Source organism: Giraffa tippelskirchi, chromosome 5 (genome assembly GCF_054371585.1).
Source record: "Giraffa tippelskirchi isolate mGirTip1 chromosome 5, T2T-mGirTip1v1.2.pri, whole genome shotgun sequence".
Taxonomy (NCBI): domain Eukaryota; kingdom Metazoa; phylum Chordata; class Mammalia; order Artiodactyla; family Giraffidae; genus Giraffa; species Giraffa tippelskirchi.
Window position 1 is genome coordinate 91,146,223 of NC_137279.1, and position 22,268 is coordinate 91,168,490.

General features: G+C 54.2%; 1 protein-coding gene across 4 annotated transcripts in view; it reads right to left on the minus strand.

Annotated features, from left to right (window-relative positions):
* Positions 1-324: 324 nt before the first annotated feature.
* The window catches only part of KIRREL1 (kirre like nephrin family adhesion molecule 1), a 99,386-nt gene continuing 77,442 nt past the window's right edge, over positions 325-22,268 (minus strand). For 2 of the 4 annotated variants that reach the window (XM_081495427.1, XM_081495428.1), the window contains 14 exons: positions 18,737-18,886; positions 16,797-16,946; positions 11,107-11,264; positions 9,011-9,161; positions 7,902-8,007; positions 7,604-7,752; positions 7,305-7,432; positions 6,460-6,634; positions 6,273-6,373; positions 4,471-4,669; positions 2,936-3,043; positions 2,664-2,803; positions 2,019-2,096; positions 325-1,751 (listed from right to left, as the gene is read on the minus strand). In XM_081495427.1, the coding sequence (XP_081351553.1) occupies positions 1,275-1,751; positions 2,019-2,096; positions 2,664-2,803; positions 2,936-3,043; positions 4,471-4,669; positions 6,273-6,373; positions 6,460-6,634; positions 7,305-7,432; positions 7,604-7,752; positions 7,902-8,007; positions 9,011-9,161; positions 11,107-11,264; positions 16,797-16,946; positions 18,737-18,886 (2,270 nt within the window). In that variant the 3' untranslated portion in view covers positions 325-1,274. The remainder of the gene's footprint in view (positions 1,752-2,018; positions 2,097-2,663; positions 2,804-2,935; positions 3,044-4,470; positions 4,670-6,272; positions 6,374-6,459; positions 6,635-7,304; positions 7,433-7,603; positions 7,753-7,901; positions 8,008-9,010; positions 9,162-11,106; positions 11,265-16,796; positions 16,947-18,736; positions 18,887-22,268) is intronic. The other 2 variants (XM_081495429.1, XM_081495430.1) reach the window with 2 other exon arrangements.

A 22,268-nucleotide genomic window follows, 5' to 3' on the forward strand; every position in this document is an offset into this window, starting at 1 on the left:
TGGTCCAGGGGGAAAAAAAAAAGATATGTAATAAACCAAAACCCGTCTAAAGAGAACATCTCCCACAGATGTTCCCCAGAAGGTGGCCTCTCTAACCAGCTGGTCAGCTCTAGGGTAGGACAGTAGAGCCTGACAGCCAGGCCCCCTTCTGGTCCTATAGAGCCCATCGGGTGACAGGTCTCACCACCTGAATGTTTAAAAATGGATTCAAAGTGCTTCGAGATTGAAAGAGTAATGGAAGGTACTGGAAATCTGATAGAGAACAGGTTCCCCCTTTCCTTTCCACTGGGACTTGTATTTGGGTGGGGAGCTCCCTACCACTTCTTTTTATTTCTTTTTCCCTAATTGTTTTTTGTTGTCTTTGAAAAATAGCCTATAGCACCCCCACTTTCACCACCACTCCCCAGGCAGGCTCATTAAAGCCAGGAAGTAGGGCCTGCTGGGGAGGAGAGGGAGCTTGGCTGGGCCCCCTCTAGCGTGGGTTCTGGAAACAAACTGCTATGTAGCACGCTGCTGTCTTGTTGGTGACTCAGGATGTGGTTCCTGACCTTTCCTTCTCCATCACGACCCCTGATTTATCCGGCTGGCCCAGCACAGAGGAAGAGAAGGAAAGGGCAGCGCTAGGGGAGATACCCGGATCCCTCTGCAGGCAGAGAGACAGGTGTCCACAGTGGGCAGCCCAGATGACTTGGCATTTTAATCCCAGCTGAACAAGGGCTGGATCTGAACTCGGTACCAGGGCTGAAAAAACAAATTCAAGGTCCCTTCTGCAGTCCCGAGGAGGGAGAGACGCAACCAAGGTATGACGCGGACAACAGATGGGATGGGCCAGGCAATCTATCTGTACCAGAGCTACCCACCCCGACACTCCGTGTCCTCTGGGTCAAAGCTCGCTCCTCCCCACAGGAGCCCCCCTGTCCGCTCACGTGAGACCAGAGGGGCGGCATAGAAAGGGAATGCTAAAAAGTGGCCCCTCTGCTCTCCGCAACCTTCACTTTCCCAGTCCCCAGACTAGGGCCAGGCAAGGGTGCAGGTCAGAAGAGACACATCCTCCCGAAGAAGAGGGAAGGGCAGGCCCAGGAGGCTGGGGCATGCGCAGAGCACCATCCTCGGGACAGGGTGTTTCCGGGAGACCTGCTCCCTGCCTGCCGCGGTGGGAGGAGGAAGGCCGGTCCAGGACGGGAGCAACAACGGGCAATGTCCCTGAATATCAGGGAACAGCTGTGAAAGCCTTCTCCTCTGCCCCGCAGAGATGCCCCGGCCAGGCGCCGGCCCTACACATGCGTCTGCATGCGCTGCTGGAATCTCTGGCCGTAGTCCGAGTGCTGGGAGGTGTAGGAGAATCGCGTGGCGGTGGCGTACTTGCCAATGGGGTCGTATGCCTCGTATGGGGTCCGCTCCAAGCCGGACGGTGGGGCCTGGGGGTAGCCCAGTCGGTAGGTGGGGTACCCTGCTGCCCCGGGGAAGGGATGGGAATTGAACTTCTCATAGTTCTCGTAGGACAGCTGGCTGGCAGTGTCGTTGCCAGCGGGGGCAGCAGGACCAGGGGGCGTGGGCTCAGGGCCGTAGTCGGGGGCCGGGGCCCGGCTGTAGGTGTTGAGCTGGGCGTAGCCGCTGGAGTGGGAGAGGCGGGAGGAGGGGCGGCCGTCAAACCGGGCAGGGCCGGGGGCACGGTAGTCAGCATAGAGCACTGCCCTGGAAGACGGGCGGTCTTCGTGGGCACGCACGTTGTAGTAGCCATTGGTGGGGTCCTGGGTGGCAATGAGAGAAGAGGATGAGAAGGGGGGTCCCTCTTGGGGAGGGGTGTGGAGTCTCATCGAGGCCCTCTGGGCCTCCTTCTCTGGCTCTACCCCGGTTCTCAGCCAATAACTCTTCATCTCCTCTGTTCCCTCAATAATCCCCTTACCCTTCCTCCACACACCTGCCCTCACCTCTACCCTGCCCGCCCTTGGAGCCCGCGATCCATGTCCGGCGCCCCTCCAGGGGACCTCGTGTGTGGGCCCTTCCCCAGTCCGCACCTTCATCTCATACTCCTCCCGGGTGTCGATGGTATCACAGCGCAGATCCTGCTTTAGGTCCACGTCGTCCTTGAAGGACTGCAGAGGAGCAGGAGCTGGGCATCAGGAGATGGACGCCTGCTCTCGCCCGCCTTGCCCACCCCATCCCCACACCCAGAGGCCGCCTGTTAAGAGGAAGGGTCTGGGTCAGGGGCAGACTTGTACCCTGCGTCCTCTCCCTGCAGAGACTCTGGAGTATAGTGGGAAGAAGCCAGAGATATGGGTTCTAGCACCAATTCTGTGATAATGTGCAGTGCTTGTGTATGTCCCTGCCCCTCTCTGGGGCTGTTCTTCATCTGAGCACTGAGGCAGTTGGGCCAGAGAACTTCCAGTTGGGTCAAAAGACTCTTGACACTCTGTTGCAGGGAGAATGGGGTGAGGGAAGCCTGTGTGGGTCCCACCTACCTATCCTCTGCTGGAAGAAAATTAGCCTGGGGAGCGTGTACATGTTCATGTGTCTGTACGTATGAGAGTGAGTGTGTGGGGCAGGGGACAGGACCAAAGTAGGTCAACTGAGGGAGCAGAGTGGCAGTTTTAGTGACCTGGGGTGGGGCTGGTCCCAAGAGTGTAAAGAGGAGGGTAGGCCAGGAAGGAGTGGATGCTCACGGAGTAGATGGCCTTCATGACACGGGTCGCCGTGGAGACGCTGGCAGTGTCGTCCTCCCGGTCAGAATGCATCGTGAGCGGCTCCCGGTTCACTGTCTCCACTTTGATGTCCAGCTTCCTCAGGGTCACGTCTTTGCGACCTGGGGACAAGGGCCGCAGCCTGGACCCACCTGGCCTGGAGAGCGCAGCTGCCAATCCCTCCTCGTCCCTCCCAAGCCCTGCTTGTCAGAGACCCTCAGGAGGGCTGTGGCCCCAGCAGGGCCCATACTCACTGCCTTTGCGGCGCCGGTAGAGAAAGAACACCAAGGCGATGAAGAAGAAGATGAGCAGGATGCCTGCGCCAATGGTGGCCCCGGCGATGATGCCCACAGGTAACACCTCTTCAGATGTGGGAAGGAAAGGAGGAGGGTGAGGATGCGGTCACATGGGGGATCTGAGCTCAGTGATGGCTGAAGCTCACAACAGCTGAGCTTCAGGCCCCCTGGACTTTGCACAGGGTTACGTTTCAGCTGAGTTCAGTTAAAGTCAAGGTGGGAATGGAGAGGAAGTCTGCATTGTATCTGGATTTAGACCTTCACTTCAACTTCATCAGAGTTGGGATCGACTTGTCCCTGGCTGTGGTGGTCTGTCTGTCCCTCTCTTGTAGCCCACCTGCCTGGGAGACTTGTCTCTCTTTCCTGGGCTGGGGTCTTGTCTGAGGTCGGCTGTCCCCAGACTTTCCCATTGGCACCTGTGTTTCCACCTATTTCACTGCCTTCCTCATCCACCCCATTGTGACTGCTCCATCCAGGGCACCTGTCCTCCCAGGGCTCAGGCAGTTCTGGTTGGATCCCCCTGCTCCTTGGAGATGAGAAGGACCCAGGAATCCTGCCTCTAGTTTTCTCTCCCTTCCTGTCTGTCCTGGATGGATCAGATCCATGTGAGTCTCTTCCCTTTCAGAAGTGTTTCCTGCAGAGCCCTCCTTATTCTGTCTACTCTGTTCTTTCCCACCAACTCCTTGCTCTTGCTGGTTCCCTTAGCTAAGACAGACCCCCCCACCCCAGGTTATTTCCCCCAATCTCCCACATCAAATAGCTAGTTCTTACCAAAAAAAAAGAGACTCTTTTTCTCATCAGAGTTGGGAGCTTCCAAGAAACTCAAAAGCATTATGTCTCTTTTATCAGGCTAGAAATGCCTTAAGGGAGAGAATATGTGTCTCCTATCAGACTAAGGATTTATAAAAAGGTGCGTGTGTGTGTGTGCTCAGTTGTGTCCGACTCTTTGCAACCCCATGGGCTATAGCCCGCCAAGTTCTTCTGTCTATGGAATTTTCCAGGCAAGAATACTGGAGTGGGTTGCCATTTCCTTCTCCAGGGGATCTGCCCAATGCAAGGATCAAACCTGCGTCTCCTGCATTGGCAGGCATATTCTATTCCAAGATATTCCATGAATATCCTCTCATTTAATCGTCATACCAATGCAGTGAATTATGGAGTGTTACTGCCTTTACACATCATTTCATTTTTCTGCATCTGAAGTCATTTCCTGCCACTCTCTAGTTCCTCCACTAAACTGAAAGTTCCCAGATGGCAAGGACTGTGCTCATTTACATCTGTCCCTGCGGCTCCTAGTGCGGGGCCTGGCACATAGCAGATGCTCAATGAATGTTTAAAAAAGTGAGTTGTTTTCCCAGCTGAGCACCAAGACCAGGCTGTGGTGGGCAGGCCCAGGAGAGAGCAGTGTCTCTGAGCCATGCCCCTGGAGAGAAGAGGGAGCAGAGTCCCCAGGCTGCCCTGTGCCCTGGCGACACAGCCAGCACCACAGTTACCTCGCTCTTCCAGCTGGATGATGGCCGTGCCCGGGCCAAAGCTGTTCCAGGCGGTGCAGTTGTAGTGGGTCTGGAAGTCGGCCTCCATGACGTTGTTGATGGTGAGCGTGGACAGGACCCCACTGCCCGAGTTGGTCCTCTCCACTGTGTAGCGTTCCAGGGTCCCCACCTCCAGGAAGTTCTCCTTCCATGCCCAGGCCTGGGGTGGGGGGGCAGGATGGGATGAGGAAGAGGCAGGTGGTAGAAAGACCTGACTCACCACAAGGCATACTCATATCCTCACCCTGTGTGCCCGTCAGCCCAGACCCACACTCACCCTACAAGCCCAAGCCACACTTGCTGCCTCCAAACCTGGCATCAAACCTCCAGTCTAGGAGGAGCAGTGGCTCCCAAACGTGCTCGACACACATGCTGTGACCATTCAGATAAGCGTAGGGACACTCTTTAACATGAGGATTCCTGGAGCTTAGCTCCTAAATACGACTCTCTAGGGCACAGGCCTAGGAATCTCTATTTGGTGGTGGTGGTTGTTGAGGCAAGCGAGAGCAATTTTATTCGGGAAGCCAGCAGACCTGGAAGATGGTAGACCAGTATCCCAAAGACACATCATTCCCAAGTTAGAATTCAGGCTTCTCTTATTGGGAATCTGTATTTTCGTAACAACCCCAGCTGATCCAATGAACCAACATGTGGGAACATGTCCTGGAGGGAGAGCCAAGAACCCTGGGCTCTAGGCCTGATCCTCCTTTTGAGTCCTGGGTGGCCGCCCCCTCCCGTCTCTGGGCCTCAGTTTCCTCACCTATAAAAGGAGAGGACCAGGCTAGAGTAGGTAGTGACCCAGCTTCCCTCTAGCTCTGATAGTCTGAGACTCTAAGTAGATATAACTTCGGCCTCACCTTTAACCACCCCACAGCCAGCCCCACATGAACCCACCCACCGGCTCTGGAGACCCATTCACAGACCCTTATAAATGAGTGGGAACTGTCACCGGGAGGGGTCTCTCCCAGGATCCTCCATTCCCCACCCCCCAGACTGGGGTACCCCCCTCCATTGTGTCCCCTCCCTCAGAGTGGAGCCCGAGGGAGAGGGAGCCGCAGAGAACTGGCTCTTTTCCAGGGATCAGTCCTCCTAGCTCTGAAAGCGAGGCCCCCGGGGAGCCGAGCCGCCTGCTGCCCAGGCGGCCGTGGTAATGAAGTGTCCCTGGGCAGCCCTGGAGTTAGCCAAATGGTCATTAAATGTGATGAGGGGTTTGACGGTTAATAGTCACGGAAGGAATTAATGGCTCGTGGTGTGGGGGAGAGGGAGGGGGTGGAGAGCGGCGGGCATGGCGCTGGTAGGAGGAGGAAGGCAGGAGAAGGGAGGGGAGTGGACGACTGGGTGGGATGGAACTGATGGGGCAGGGCTGGGGCAGAGGGCAGGGGAGGGGGCAAGGAAGAGGTGGGGAGGCTGAGGAAAGAGGTGGAGATGAGGGAGAGGAGAGAGCAGGAGTGAAAGCCCAGGGGAACTAGCACCGTATCCGAGGAGACTTCACCAGGCCTTTCACACCTGTTGTGAAAGGCAACAGCAACCCTGTTCAGTAGGGATCACTGCCCCCATTTTAAGGATGAGGAAACTGACGTTCCAAAGACCAAGTAACTGGCTCAGGGTCACACAACAAGGAAGAGAGGAGGTGGCGTGTGAGCAGGGAGAGGGACAGAGTCAGAGGATGAGAAGCACAAGGCATAGGAAGGGCCTGGGGAAAGCGGGAGGAGGCTGAGGCGAGTAGGGAAATAAGCGGCTGGCCCGAGGCCTGGCCCACTCACAATGCGGTCTGGGGGTGGCGTACTCCCGATGAAACACTCCACCTTGCCGCCATCGCCCCTGACGGCATACTGTACGGCCTCGCTAGAGATGATGGGGGGCCCTGCAAACAAGAGGACATGGTCAGGGCCAGCTGGAACCTCCAGCAGCCCACCCCCAGGTCCCTTCCCCCTTCCTCAGGCCACTCACCATTCACGTAAAGTGGCACCTCCCGCTCAGCCACTCCGATCCGAGGCACAATGGCCCGGCAGGTGTAGGTGCCAGCATCAGCCTGGGTCACCGACTTCAGCAGCAGCTGGTTGCTATTACTCAGGACCTGGGCAGAGAGAGCAGCCTCGGGTGGGGAGCCAGGAGGCCTGGGCCCCTAGATCCGTGTGGGCCCCCGCATTGGAGGCATTGGAAAGAAAGCAGGAAGGGCCACAAGTGAATTCCCAGAAGGGAAGCAGAGTCCCGAGTCTATCTGGCTCTAAACAGGTTAGCATTTAGACACAGCATCTCTGTAAGAGTGGGCAGACCTGGGTGCAGGTGCATGAGGGCAGGTGAAGCTGCCGTGATTTTTAAAAGAGGATGCAGCCACTGCTGGTAGCCTCTCCCAGTGCTTCTCTTGCCAGATGAGGAAGTTTCACTCTAAAATCCCTCTTTCTACAATTTTGGCCCAAACTGTCCCATATAGGTCTCTGTGGAGCTGTAGAATTCAGCTTTCTCTCCTCTAGTGCATCACCCCGGCCACTCAACCCTCCTATGCAGCATTCACTGACCAGGTCTCTTGCCACAGCAGCAGCTCCACTCTGGCCGCCTTTCCCCCCTCCCACCCACAGGTCACTGTCCCTCTCACTGCCACTGAAGTAGCCAGCTATCTGCCAAGGAGGGGTGGGGTTGATTGCAAGCACCGTCCTTCTCTTCCAAATCCAGAGAACTTGGGAATATCCCAGGTTCAACTTGAAAAAGAATGCTGTGCCCCCTGAGCCCCCTCTTCCCAACCTGCAGCCAGGCTCCTACCGCCCAGTGTTCAGGAGAGGTGGAGAGCTTCTTACCATGTTTGAGTCCTTTTTGGTCCAGGTGAGAGTGAGGGGGGGATTCCCAACCCAGACACAGGTGAGGGTCACATCAGAGCCAATGTCTGTGGTCGTGGGTTTAGGGTCAACTACAATCCGAGGGGCAACTGAGGTAGAAAGGAACAAACAGATCATCAGGGTCCTGATCTCATCGGGGGGTGGGGGTGTGTGGCAATCCCAATCCTCCTCCTGCTTTGCCTCCTCTCATGTCTCCTCAGCCCCACAGAGCCTCCCCCTCCCCCAAGTCCTTTAAAGCCCTTGCTCCTGCAGCTACTCACAGTGGACATTGACTAAAGTGCTGACATTGGTGCTCCCCACTTTGTTGTGAACCTCACAGGACACAGGCTCCGTGAAGAAGGAATAATCGACATTTGTTTCATAGCGACTCTCATGGGCATCTTCAATCAGGAAGCCCCCCTTGGCCCACCTGAAGGAGGCAACACAGAGCAGGGTCAGGCCTTGGAGCCCTCTCCCCCACATCCAGTGGCCTGTCCTCCCCAGTCCCCCACTCCTGATCTCAAGGGCTTCCTAGTATCCCTCCCCAGGGTGTGCCCGCCCCCGCCCCTCCCCTCCTACCTGTAGCCCAGGATCTCTGGGTTGGCCGTGGCCTGACACGTAAAGATGACACGCTCGCCCTCCTGCACCGTCTGGGGCTCAATAGACAGGGTCACTGTAGGAGGGTCTGCAAAGCAGAGGACAGCAAGTCAGGGTCTTTTCTGTCCCTCAAATTTCTTTTTCTCTCTCTAGCACATACACTGAGACCTCACTCGTGTGGTGATCTGGGAATTTGAGTTTGCAGTGTACCAACTCCAGTAAATAAGCTTTCCTCACCTTTATTCCAGGAGCCTCTAGGGGCCAGCTAGGGTGAGGACCAAGGATGATACCAAAGGGACAAAATTAGTCAGACTGTGTAGTGACCAACTGTGACCACTAGGCGTCAGTGTGGGTTCGCTAGGCTCACTAGCCAGGGTGGGGGTGGGGCGTCTCTCCAGTTGCTGCCCACACTTCCACCCTTCCCTGGGCAGTGGGAATTTATTGAGCACTTACCCAGTAGCATACTCCGTGTGAGATGAGCTTACACTATATCTCACTTAATGCTCACAACCCTGAGAAGCAGGCACAGAGCATCACAATCCCTTATCTGAAACCCCTGGAATTAGATGTGTTTCAGAATTTGGAATTTTTCAAATGTTAGAAAGGTTATGGTGACCACAGACCATTTACTGTGTAAGACCCCCAGCAGAATCTGGGCAACATCCCATAGAAACACGCATTAATATACCTGCAGTGACAGGTATGGCTATTCCAATTGAGTTATTAAATAAAAGACTACAAAGAGCTTCCGTTCAGGTTTTGCCACCCAATCACATTTGGTTTGGAATTTCCGATAAGGAACTGTAGGCCTGCATTTTATTTTCTGCACATATTCAGAATTAGAAACTACGGCTCGGAGAGATTACGTCATTGCCCAAAGTCACACGGTTTAAACCCGGGAACTGCCTGGCTCGCAGCTGATGGCTCTTGTGCCAGCTCTCAAAGCCTACGGTTCAAAGCAGGGAATCCAAGAGGACAAAGAAACGGAGCATCTGTCCCGGGGCCCCAGGGGATTCTTCTGTGCTTCCCAAAGGGTGCCGCCCCCCAGGGTGCACGTTACCCCCCGCCCCCCCTCCCCGGGCCCTGCTCACGGTGCACGTCGAGCTCAATGGACGTCTCCTTGCCACTCGGGATGGCCTCGTTCACGCTGCGGCAGGTGAAGACACGTCCAATGTCCAGGTCTGTAGGGTTGATGAGCAGCTGGCTAATGGTGGTCTCCCTCTTCCCATCCTTCAGGAGTTCCTGGGGTGGGAGGGTGAGGTGGGGAATAAGGGTGGGAGACAGGGTCAAGCTAAAGGCCCCTTCCTCCGCTCTTGGGGTGACCCACACAGAGCTAGGCTTGCTGGAGGGGCATTTAACCTCTGCCCTTCCCCCAGCCCCTACCTCCTCCCCAGGTTTAGGTTTTTTTTTTTTTTAACACTAACAGACTTTATTTTTTAAGAGAAGTTTTAATTTTACAGAAAAATTGAATAGAAAATACAGAGAGTTCCCCTATATCCTCCTCCCCAACCCCAGTTTCCTCTATTATTAACATGATGCACTAGTGTGATACATGTTACATCTGATACATGATACAACCATGATACATGATGAACCAACACTGATACCCTATTACTAACCGAGGCCATAGTTTACATTAGAGTTCACTCTGTGGGTTGCATAGTTTTCTCCATCGTTTTAAGTCTGGTTCCTGGAATTCCCTGAGTCCAACCCAAGTCCGTCCTTTTCTGGAAAGTCTTCCTTTGCTAATCCCAGCTCTCAGGACTCTCTCCAAGACTGAACGTGTAGCCCTCACAGGCAATCTGTCCCCCACACTGCTCTGGTCACATCCACCTTGCCTCTTAGGCACTGTGCGTGTGTTTCGGTGCTGGGTCTCTCCTGCTAGACCATAAACTCCTTGAGGGCAGGGAAGGGATCACAGGCTCAAAGTCTCATAATGGTTCCATGATACCCAACCTGAGGTCCCCAGACATGATCATAGGATCCTTGGGCTGTTTTCCAAGGCTGTTTGCACATTGCCTAGGGGAAAACATAATATTAGGCAAAGTGGGGGCCCACAGTATGACAGCAGTACAAGCATCTTACTAGGCCTGATGCAGTACTGGAGCAATACCAGTCCAGTGCAGTAACACTGGCTTCCTCCTGCTGCTTCAAAGCTCCATCGTCTTCAATAAATAGAAAAAAAAGGAGGAGGCAGTAGATGACAAATGCCCACTGACCAATCAGCTTGTTTGGTTGCCAAAATATTTCAATACATGTAACCATAGAGGGGAAAAATGACAGGGTTCTTGGTGGTGAGAAAGTTAAGCACCACTGAAGCCAAACGGTTTGTCACATGGTGAAATGAAGGCCAGAAAGACGTGAATTGTCCAAGGTGACACAGACTGTCAAGGGCAGAGCAAATCCAGGCATTCCCTGGGCATACTCCAATGCACACAGGTGAAAGGTCTCTCCCCTCAATGAGAAGTGTCTCCTGCAGCATCTAGCAAGGGGCTGGGTATACCTGTGCCTGTCCACAGCTGGCAAGAGGACCTCCAAATAGGAGATCTGGATTCTAACTCCGGCTCCACCTCAACTTTGCCATGTGATCCTGGGCAAGTCGTTTGATGTCCTTCTCGGCAATAGGTTACTCATCTATAAAATGTCCACATAATCACTGCTTCCCCTAGCTCTTAGTTGTGCCAACTGGGAACATGCACCAACTAGAGGCTGGGGGAAGAAAGTTGAGAGGCTTGGTAGCAAGAGACTGCATTCTAATCCAGGTATAAACCCCAGCTCTGCTGCATGTCAGCTGTGTGTGACTCTGGGCAAGTCACTCAACCTCTCTAAACATCAGTTCACTCTTTTTGAGTTGGAAGTAACAGCTAATTTATGAAACTCCCATAAGGATTAAGAGAGACTGTCCATGGAGCTTAGCATGCACAGTGCCTGCTACACTGTAGGTGCTTAATTAATGTTGCTATTCTCATTATTATTCTTAGTCTATGCTAACTACTGAATGGCCCCAAGAATTCTCTTGTCTGGACCTCAATTTGCCCAACTATTTAATGAGAGGATTGGACCACATGACTTCTAAGGCCCCTTTCCACATCTGTGTCCCCCTAGTCTGTGGTCAGATCCATGTGGGAAAGGAAAGGCGACCTAGAGGGTGCCCTTCGAGGAGCTGGGGAAGCAGGCAAGGTCTCACCGTGCTGGCTACAGCACCCTCCTGCTGCGTCCCATCCCGGAACCAGATGATGGTGGCGGCAGGCTTGGCGTTGAAGGCGCGGCATGTGAGGTTGTGGGGGGTGCCTGCCTGCAGCAGGATCACAGGACCGCCATCAATCCTGGTGTCCTCTGGGGGGACTGTGGGGAAGAGCAGAGCACAGTCAGTCCAGGATGTGGCCAACAGTGCCCTGATGACCGAAACCCCTGCCCCTGGAGGCATCTTTCCTACCGCATGTCCACCCCTTGGTGGGGCAGTGCCATCCTTACCCCCTAACTTACGATCACTGAATCTGCTGCTCCTGTGGTCTGGGGGACCTGGCACAGAAAGGTGGCTACCTCCAATGTAGCTTCTTAAATCCATTCCCTCCTGTCTGCTCCTCCGCCCTGTAGCAGCCGGATGAGTGGGTCTATCACTGCAACCTCCCAAATGGACTCCCTGCCTCCAGCCCCTGCTGGCCTCAACCCATCCATCATGGCTGGCAGGTTATTTTCTCTACAGATCAGCCAAGTCTGTACCACTTCCCTGTTCAACCACCTTCTATGTCTACTAGCTGCCATGGGCATGAGCTGCAAGCCTCTCAACCTGTGACCAATGTTCCCCAGGTCAAGTCCTGCACTTCCCCACCTCCTCTTGTTTCTGCTCCCTTCCCTCACAGCTTCTCTTGAACTGCTGTCCATCCTGTTCACATCCCAGCTGCTGCACAGGGCCTTCCATGCTACATCCCCCTCAACCACCGCCTCTGTGCTTCCCAGCCAGTTACTTGAAGCTCCGAGCACCATCTATCCTGTCTTTGGGTTACTTATGAGGGTTATCCATGTCCCCTCCCCAACAAAACCATTATCCCTGGAAAAGCAGGAACTCCATCACATTAATATTTATATAGTCTCCAGTGCCTAGAACATGACCAAAGCAGGCTCTGGCTAAATGCTTAAGGAATCGAATCAGTCCAATGTCTGAAATATTAATAGGAAATAGTTCCCTCTCCTATACCCACAGGCTTCGAAACACTCAGGTAAACCAGACTGCAAGTTCCCTGGGAGCAGGGGCTGCTTCTTTTTTCTCTTAAAGCCCTAAGATCTAGTGCAGAGGCTGGTTGGTAACTCATCCTTGGGGCTATTAGCGGAATAAGTGGTTGATGAAATAAAGACGGAAGGGTTTTGATTATAATTTTGATATTTGGTCTACCTTGTGTTCATCAGCCAGCAATGTGAAAGGGTTTCGTCTGCTTTTTTGCTGGGAAGACCAGAGAAACGCAGATGGATCTTTCCAAGGGAGCCCTTGAGAGGAGACCCTGGGATGCCCATGAGGCCAGTCGTGGGCAGGGCTGTCCTGGAGTTTATGAAATGATGGTCTCCATTTTTAGGGTTTCCGGGGAGAGGAACCTCTTGCAGCCCGTCCCAGGGCTTTGCTCACGCAGAGTGGGAGGGTGAGGACAGCACAGGATATAGAAGTAGGCTGCCCTGGTTTCAAGTCCTGGCACCTTTATTCATCTGTCAAGTGACCTCGGGTGAGGCTGCCAAGTCAGTTTCTTCAACAGGGACATACGATGCCCATTCCCAGGGTCCTCATGAAGGCTAGATGAGGGCGGTAGAGGGACTGCCATGTGTGACATGCGCAATGTGTTTACGTTAGTGCTCAGACAAGAGCCAGCAGTGCCTCCGGCTCCTGGCTGGCCAATGATCTGCTTGCTGAATCCCGGGCTCTTCCTCTTTGCTCACTAGTGTACATGGTTCCGGTGCCAGTTGTATGCAGATTGGCAAACGGGGTGGGAAGGAGAGAAAGGTACAGAGAAATGGAGCTGCCACTCAGGCTCTCTTGGTCTGTGTGGGGCCCCTCCAAGGTCATACAGCGCTATCATACCCCAAGAGGACAGTCCTAGCTGGGCAGAAGAGGGGAAAGCTTCTTCTCCCATCAGCTTTCCTTTCCCTTGTAACATTGGTCCTCACCCTTTATTTAGGGAAAGACCGCCCACCTGCCACCTTTAACGCTAGCCCACCTTAGTATCTGGGGAGAAGAAAATATGGCCGTTGAGGTGTCTACCAAGCTTAGTTAGCGGGCATGTGTCCATGTGGTTCTTTTTTTTTTAGTTTGGCTGTTTTGTTCAGTCTCTATGTCATGTCTGACTCTTTGCGATCCCATGGACTGCAGCACACCAGGCTCCCCTGTCCTTCACTATCTCCCGGAGTTTGCTCAGATTCATGTCCATTGACTTGGTGATGCCATTCAGCTATCTGATCCTCTGCCACCCCCTTCTCCTTTTGCCTTCAGTCTTTTCCAGTGAGTCAGGTCTTAGTTATGGCATGTAGGATCTAGTCTCTGACCAGGGACAGGACCCAAGCCCTCTGCATTGGGAGTTTGGAGTCTTAACCACTGAACCACCAGGGAAGTTCCCATGAGTGTGTTTATGGGCACATTTTTAGGATTTGAAACTTAAAATTTGTATATCAATATTTACGTGTCTGAGGCCTCAGTTTCCTTGTTTGTAAAATTTCAAAAAGCACATTGACATATGTTCCCCAGAGTTCCTATTGGGAGAATGAAAGGAGATCAAGGGTGTGAAACCGACTGTAAACTGTAACATGATCGACAACATCTCCACCACTCACTGACCGCTCCCCAGGCGTCAGCTCAAGCGCCTCGTGCATAGGATTTTATTTCATCCTCACCACAGAGTATATTTCATTAATCCTTTCATGGTAAATACCACTGACTGCCCTCCACCTCCCATTTACAGACAAGGTACTGAGGCTCAGACAGGTCAGGCCAGTGTGCTCAGAGGCAGGAGACTGAGCTCAATGGCCGGGCTGGGATGAGGACTAGGCCTGCTGACCCAGAGCTATGCTCATCACCACTGCACTTGAGGTTATTGCTGTGAATAATGAGGGAGCCGTGGGTCTGTAGATCTATATTATGTCTGTGTCTGTCTGCGAGGGAGTGGGAGGCAGCTGCTCAGAGTCCTGCAAGGCCATTCTGTGGACTGGGCTGGTCTGGGGTTGGGGGCAGACCACCGAGAGGTATAGCTGCAGGAGAGGGGAGATGATGAGGCTGGCCATGTGCAGGGAGGCTGATTCCACACACTGAACACAGCACACTCTCCACTCGGTCCTGCCCAGTCTCTGAGCCCCGAATGAACAAAAGCTGTGTACAGGCAGGTGAGCAGAGGAGGGTGCACAAACTCTCCTGCCTTCTCACTGCCTCTACGTGGCTGCAGGAGGCAGGGGGTGTGAGAGTTCCATAGAGACGAGGAGGGGACAGAGTGAGGGGAAAGGAGTAGATGGATTCATCTTCCATCTCTTTTACTCTTGGGGCCTCCTCCTACTCCCCTCATCCACCTGAAACACCCAGATAGGCTACAGAGATCCACATCCTCAACACCCTGCAAATAAGCCAGCCAGCTCCCTGCTCGTGTAGACGTCCCTCATTGACTTGAAAGCTTTTTAAACAAGATACTTCTCTACCAAGGGTTCCCATTGATATTCTCCTCTGCCAGGAAGGCTTCCTTGATTGAACCAAGTTGCAGGATGTCATTACTAAGTTCCTGTTATATCTAGGGTCTTGGCTGGCCTTTACCCATCTTTCTCTATTTCTCCATCTCTATGCTGGGGCAGGAAATGGCAACCCACTCCAGTACTCTTGCCTGGAAAATCCCATGGACAGAGGAGCCTGGTGGGCTGCAGTCCATGGGATCGCGAAGAGCCGGACACGACTGAGCGACTTCACTTTCATGCATTGGAGAAGGAAATGGCAACCCACTCCAGTGTTCTTGCCTGGAGAATCCCAGGGATGGGGGAGCCTGGTAGGGGTCTTTGGGGTCGCACAGAGTCGGACATGACTGAAGCGACTTAGCAGCAGCAGCAGCATGCTGGGGCAGGAGGGGGAAGGAACAGTTTCAGGACCCACTCATTCAAATGGCAGTCTCCAGTCTGGAAGTAGCACCTTCCAGGACTTAAGCTGAGGCAGTTAGGGAGGAAAAAAGAAACGATAAGGTCTCCTAAGTATCTCATGTTCCCTTGGAATGCCTGGTCCAGCATGAGGGCTCACACACTCTCCAGTGAGGAGGGGAAGTTGATGTCTTAGCACTCCATGCCTAACCCTGGTGGTCAGCTAACTCCTGCTCCCTAACCTCCATCCTGCTCCATGCTAATTCTCCCCATGTGTCTTCACCAGAGAGGAAAAGTGAGTCATCTACCAGCCTGGAGTCCTAGTCCTTCGGGGCCTTTACATCCAGAGAAACAGACTGCCGGGTCCCTCTGGTGCTCACTTATTCTGACACCTCACATCTGCCCAGACCTTCACAGTTTACAACTCCCCACTCAGGGAGCAGCAAAGCGGCAGTTGCTAAGAAAAAGAAAAAGCCGGCATCATTATGCCATGTTACTGATGAGAAAACAGATGACCAGAGGTCATGACCTCTTCAGGGTCACGGTGCCAAAATAGCCCTGGTCTCCTGACTCTCAGCCCAGGCCTTTTCCTGCCACACTCGGATGACTCGTCACGTCCTCACCCTTCTCCCCCAGGTAAGAATCTTCCTTGTGTCCAGACTCACTTAGCTCAGCTCCCTGCTCCTTCCTCCCATCCCTCCTGGGGGGATCCCCCACTTTAAAGATTTTGAGGTTGGGGAGAGAAAAGAGAAGGGGCAGGACAGATCAGATGGAAGCAGCAAAGAGAAAGGGATGGAGCAGATGACAAAAGGGAAGGAAGAGGATCACAGGCAGACAGAGCCAAGCCAGAGCCAAGCGGAGCAGAGGCAGAGGCCCAGGCAGAGCACCAGAGCTTGAGGGAGACAGAAAGATGGATGGAGCTGGAGGTGCCGCTGGCGGCTGCGGCGGCGGTGGGGGGAAACTGGGGGTTGGGGGGAGGGTGCAGTGAGGGCGTCAGAGCTGGCCTCATTCCGGTACTGGGTCCTGCCTGCGTGCAGGAGAGGATCTCCTCATTATGCAAATAGCCCCGGGTGTTACCAAAGAGGGACATCTGCTCTGTGCCCTGTGGGTGGCAGCCAGCACGGCTTCTTCAGAGACAATCCCTCCTCCAACAGTTCCTGCAGACTCAGCCAGGACCCCTGCCCCATCCCCTCCCCGTTTCTCAGCCCTCAAGGCCCGATCCTTCCAGTTCTGCTCCCCTGTTCCCTGAGGAGGCCTGGAGGTGAAGTGGAGAAAGTGGGGTGAGTGCTGAGGCGGGAACAGAGGACTAGAAGGGTAGAGGGGCTGAGTGGAGGGAAAGGAGCAAAGGGAGCAGTTTCTGGGGCAGCTGCGAGGGAGAGGAAGGGAGAAGCTTCCAACAAGCCCATCTGCCAGGAGAGGCCTGGTCCCCATTGCCCTGCCATGCCCCCACTCTGGCAGGGGCAGTTTATGTCCTGAAGGTGGAGCTCAGTCCCCGCGAGGCCTGGGCACAGGCGGGGGCAGAGAGGATGCCAGAGCTCACACAGCCCACGTGCCCATTCTTTTCTCTTCTATCTGAACTTGGCTTTGGAAGGAGTTTAAAGAATTGGAGGAGGGAAAGAGAGGGAGATAGTGGGGACAGGACATGAGGCCAGGATCAGAGACAGAGAAGCTGGGAAATGAAAGAGGACTTTGGGGAAGCGGGGGACAGCCAGGACACCAAGAGAAAGAGACAGGAGGAGGTGGTGGGGCAGTTGCGGGGGGTGCATGCGGGATGTTGGGGGTTATTACTGAGCACGGTGAGTTTCGCTCGCCGGGAGCGCAGGGCGGCCTCCGTGGCCTGGCACTCGTAAGAGGCATCGTCAGAGAGCTCGGCATCTGTGATCTCCAGGTTGTACTGCCCGGCGTCCGCAGAGCCCACGACCCGGTACCGTGGCCACGCTGCAGGAACAGAAAGGGCTAGCCCAGGTGAGCCCAGCCCCAACCTGGGGCTCGCCTGGACCGCCCTGCCCCCAAGGGTGCATCCTCTCCCCACATCAGGGCCCAGGGGCCCCACTGGGAGCCAGCACCCCTCCCTCCACCCTCTCCTGGGACCCAGAGGGCCCTCGATGGGGATGAGGTCCCCGTGCAGACACTGCGATGTCACAGCCTCCTCCGCTGAGGCGGGGAGCCACAAAGCAGGATGGGGGAGAGCAAAAGGGGGTGGCTGAGCAGGAGCAGATGAAATCTCTGAAGCTGTTTGCAGACAAATGTCTCTCATAATAATAGGAAAGAAAAGGCAAAGAAAAAAAAGGCAGACAGCAGGGAGAAAAGGAGAGGAAGAGGGGAGGGTGTGTGGGCGCTAGGAAATATAGGCCATTGCAGCTCAGACATGAGCTCACTGGGGCCAGAGGGAAGCCCAAGGCAGGCGAAGGTCTCACCCTCACTCACCAAGGGAGGGATGCGAGAAGCAGGGTCCTGCCCGCTCCCCAAGGAGCCCCTCACCTGCAGGAGCCTCGCCCGGCTGTGGCAGGTACACCTCTGTGCTTCTCCAGTCCAGCCTTCTTCCCCCTCTTGCCTCCAGGCTCTCGTCCACCCCTCACATTCTGTCCCCTCTCGTGGTCCCTACCCTCAGCTCCCTCCTATTGCCTCCCTCTGTTCAGAGGCTATCGATTCTTCTCACTCCACATCTATTGATCTCTCTCTCTCTCCCAGTTTCTTTCTCTTCCATCATCAATAGATCCGCCAGCCCCTTCCCTTCCTTCACAGAGATGGCTCCATACAGACAAATTTCTCCTGCCTGCTCTAATGCACAGAACCCGCAGCAAATAGCCTCAAGCCCTGGATAACAGTATGAATAAAAATACACAATCCCTCCTATGCTTTTACCATTACACTGCTTGACAGCGAGCAGTGTGTTTTCACATATTCTCTCATTTGGTTCAAAACTCACAAACACTTTTATAAAGCTGGCAGACCTGCAGCTACTATGCCTATTTTACACAGTGGTAAACTAAGGCCCAGAGAAGTGAAGTGGCTTTCCTGAGGTCACCTAGCTGGAAGGCAGCAGAGGCAGGTTCTGACTCCCCATCCACTCTGCCAGGCGGCCTTTCCAAAAGTATCTTTACTTGCTTTGGAATAAAGGAGGGTTCCCCCTGTCCCCACCTTGGCACATTATGTTTGTTTCCAAAGTGGCTCCATAGTGCTTGTTAAATGAATAGATAAGTGCTTAGGTTGAAATTAAAATGAATTTGTGGCCACAGAACAGACACTGCCTGGGCAGGGGGCAAGAGAGAGGCTGGAGCAAAGCCAAGCTGGCAGGAAACACTTGCAGGACATAGAAGCTGCTATGTCCTCCCTTGGCTCTTGCAGGGGGCTCTGGAGTCTCCCAGCCCCTCCTGCTTGGCCTGGCTGCCTGCATCTCCTCTCATGGTGTCTGTCGGTCTAAAGCTGTCCTGCGTAAAGGTGTTTTGGTTTCCCTTGATTCCTTGGGCTTCCTGTTGGCCCTTTGTGAGCCAGCCTACAACCCAGGAGGAAAGGCAGAGCTGTGGAGTTTGGACAGCAGTAGAGAGAGAGCTCGGGACAGGGAAAGAGACTGACTCACACAGAGATGGGAGAGGGGAGGCTACAGCCCAGAGAAGGAACGTGGTGGGGAACGAAAGGATGTTGAGTCCAGTACTCTTTGTTGGTGGGGGGAGGGAGGCCAGGATGGGGTAGTCTGGGTGCTGGGCTGGCCGCGCAGCCCCACTCACCTTTGAGGCCCTGGCCCATGCCCAGCGCCAGCCCGTCCTTGGTCCATTGCACGATCCCCGAGTAGTTGAGCAGCACACAGGGGAGCACGGCCCGCTGTCCGGCCACCACAGTCTGGTCGGCTGGCTCCTGGCTGAAGCGGGTCTGGGTCCCTGTCAAAGCCAAAGTTGGCACAGGGTCAGGAGATGAGTGAGGAGAGGGCTGCACCAGGAGGCCGTGCCTCCCAAACTTCCACCCCTACCCCACGGTGGCCCTAGAGACAGATTGAGAGAGAGCCGCAGACCAGGAAGGTGGACCCTCTGCTCCCCACCCCACATCAGCCCCAAACCCTTCCCTCCAAGAAGCCATGTGCTTGCCCTTGATTCTTCCTTCCCTCCATGGCCCATGGGACTGGGTTTCAGGAGCTGAGGCACTCAGCAAGCATAGAAAGTGGTGCAGTGTTATGTAAAGGCCTCAGAGACCAGGCTAGTCCAAGCCTCTCCTTATTCAGACGAGGACAATGAGGAGAGAGGAGAGTCACTTTCCCAAGGGCACCCAGTGAGTTAAGGACAGAGCAGGACGCAAACCCGAGCCTAAGCACTTCAGGTCCTGGGCTTTTCCTCAACCACCTTGACCAGGGCTCCCCCGTCCCCACACCCATGTCACTGGGTGATGAATCCAGAACCATGCTGCTGGTGATGCCATGGTTGCCCTCAATCCCCAAGAGGTGAATATCCTACCATATCCCCGCTTGGACCTGTGTAATGAGCCAATATAAGGTGACACAGGTGTGCAACTATCCAGGTGCAATTCCCCCTTGGACGCGCCCAGCGAGTACATAACAGCATATTCTATGGGACAGTCACGTCCACCTGTATGTGTATAAATAAGCTTCCTGGGTGGCTGGTGGCAGATCTCAAACAAAGTAGCTGTGAACCCACTTCTTGCACACTTCTCCGGTCCCCTATGTTCACCCTTTGGCCCCGAGCTCTGGAAGCATGAGTGCCTACACACAGTGCACACACCAGCGCACGCCCAGCCTCCCACCCCGTGGGAGCCGACAGGGCCACATGACTTTGTTCCACTCTCCCTCTGGCTGCCGGAGCTACACATGGCTGCTCGGCTGGCTGCTCGGCCGGGAGCATTTGATTAGAGAACTGCAGAGTAATTGCCTTTAATTGTGGAGCCTAAATGGAGCAGGGAATTGGATTTTGGGTTTCTTCTCCCCCCGGCCCTCCTACTGCTCCCACCCACCCACTCCAGCCACCGCTGGTCGGCCTGGTGGTGGGCAGTCCTGGGCACTGTGCTGTGACTGTCAGCTTCCCGCACTGGGCCCCAGGAGACGGAAGGGCTGTGGGACAGCACAGGGAGAGGTCTGGGGCTTCCCACGCATGTCCCCAATCTGTCACACTCGGTAACCCAAATCAGTTTTCCCCCGGAACTCTGGGGACTCCTCCCCCTTCTTTCCCTCCCCAGCTTCCAAGTCTTTTAGAGATCACAGTCCCCAGATCCAACTCTTTCCTAACCCAGCTTTCCAAAATCTCTCTGATCCTCCATCACTCCTATGAGTTCCAAGACCTCCCTCTTATTCACCAGGAATAGGACTCTCATCTTCTCATCCCTCCCTTCTTCTTTTTCCTCCTCCAGCTCCATTTCTCACCTTTCCAAAACTGCCTCACATGCCCCTCTTCCAGGAAGTCCTCCTAGATTGATCTTTTAGTTCCCTGGGCAAACACAGCTTGTCCCACCTTTCAGACCTGCTGTCACAGTTTATCCATGGAATTTCCTCTCCCAAGCTATCTGAGTCTACATCCATGCTTTTGTTTGGGGGTAGAGGGCAGCTGTGGGTGGCAGTCTTTGCCCTACCTGTTCCATTAGAATGGGAACCTCTCCACAAGGCCAAGGCCCATGCTGTCTCTTCTCTCTGAATCTCCCTGGACATTTGACATCCACATTGGTTGTTGCCTATCAAGGAGCCCAAGTGAGAAAGGGGCAGAGCTAGGAGTAGACTGATGGCCAGCATATGATTTACTACGACCAGGCAGCCTCTCTTGGTTAAGTGTGTAGATCCAGTTTTTTGGGTCTGCAGGGTGTCAGGAAGTTAGAAACACCAGCTCCCGAACTCTCCTGACCTGACATCCCATCTATGTCTTCTAAAGGGAAAGGAAAAGGGTCACCCATATTTCCTGGGATTAGGGTGGCAGGTGCTGAGATCCTGAGGGAGAAGTGGGTCAGGTGAGCAGCCGGTATTATTAATTCAGGCATTGCCCTCATTATTATTCAAATTTATTCATATCATTGCGCATTTCTCTAGTGCAGCTACAGGCTGCAAATTCTCCACACTCACATTTCTCCTTCCCATGGCCCCTGGAGCCCAAGTCAAGGGCTCGTGAGTAGAGTGGCTTGTGCACCCTGGCTCAGAGATGGAACTTATATTCACAGGTTTCCTGCATGGGGCCTGGACACCCTGGTCTCCTGTTGAAGTCTCCTGAGGACAGTGAGAAGCTGGTTCCTTGTCCACTGGTAGGTCAAGGAGGCAGCAGGATAGAGGCGGGAGGCCCTGGGAGTGCGGGTCAGAGAGGGGTGGGCGTCTCGCCAGAGGGAGTGGTGTGACCTTGGCCTTGCCACTGCCCCTTCCTGGCCTCCTCCGTGTGCTCACCTATACAATGACAAGTCTGGGCCAAGGACTGCAAAGTCCCTTTGAAGAGTAGAGGTTTAGGAAATGCTTAGGTTTGCATAGTGCCTCTGCCACTCACTTCCTACCAGTGTGACTGTGCCCAGGTTATTCTGAGCCTCATTCTCTTCACTGGTAAACTGGGGGATGATGACAGCTATCTCGGATGGCTGGAGAGTCAAATGGGAAGAGGTGGATGATTTGCCTGGTACATTCCCTGGCATGTGCTCTCTGAATGGTAGCTATGAGCTTATTTATCCTGGGCAGTTAGATAATCAGAGGGACGGATGGAAACCTGAGCAGTGACAGGACAAAGAAGATATCTGTCATTCTGGGGTTTTTGAAATACAGTTCCCTCTTGGCATAGGCTTGGTTGAAGCAATTTAGCCTGGAGACAGGGGGATGGAAGCAATGACTCCCAAGAGAGTCCAGAGAGGAGGAGAAACAAAGGGTCTCAGGAATTTAACTCAATGGAAAGATCCTGTAGCTCCTGAGCCTGCAAAAGTGACAGGCAACGTTTGCTGACCCCCAAACAGCCTCTGCAGTCAAGATAGTATCTAAGCTACAGTCCAGATGCCCGTGGGTTGTCCCGACCTGGATCATGATTAGGAGAAAGCCCTAAGCCTGCCGTGCCATGGCTAAGGCCCATTCATTCTTCTTTGCACACTCCAGGCTTCTGTCTTTGTCTCCAGGTCCTTATACAGGCCTTTCCTGGGCAGAACACTGCTCCCTCCCCTTCCCTTGGAATTCGAATAATCACCTCCCCTGTGAAGTCCTCCCTGCTTGCCTGCATGGCCTCAGAGCCCTCTGTACTCCCTTCCCACCTCTGCTAGTGGGTGAGTCCATGCTGCACTACCCACTCCTGCCCTGCCCAGGGAGAA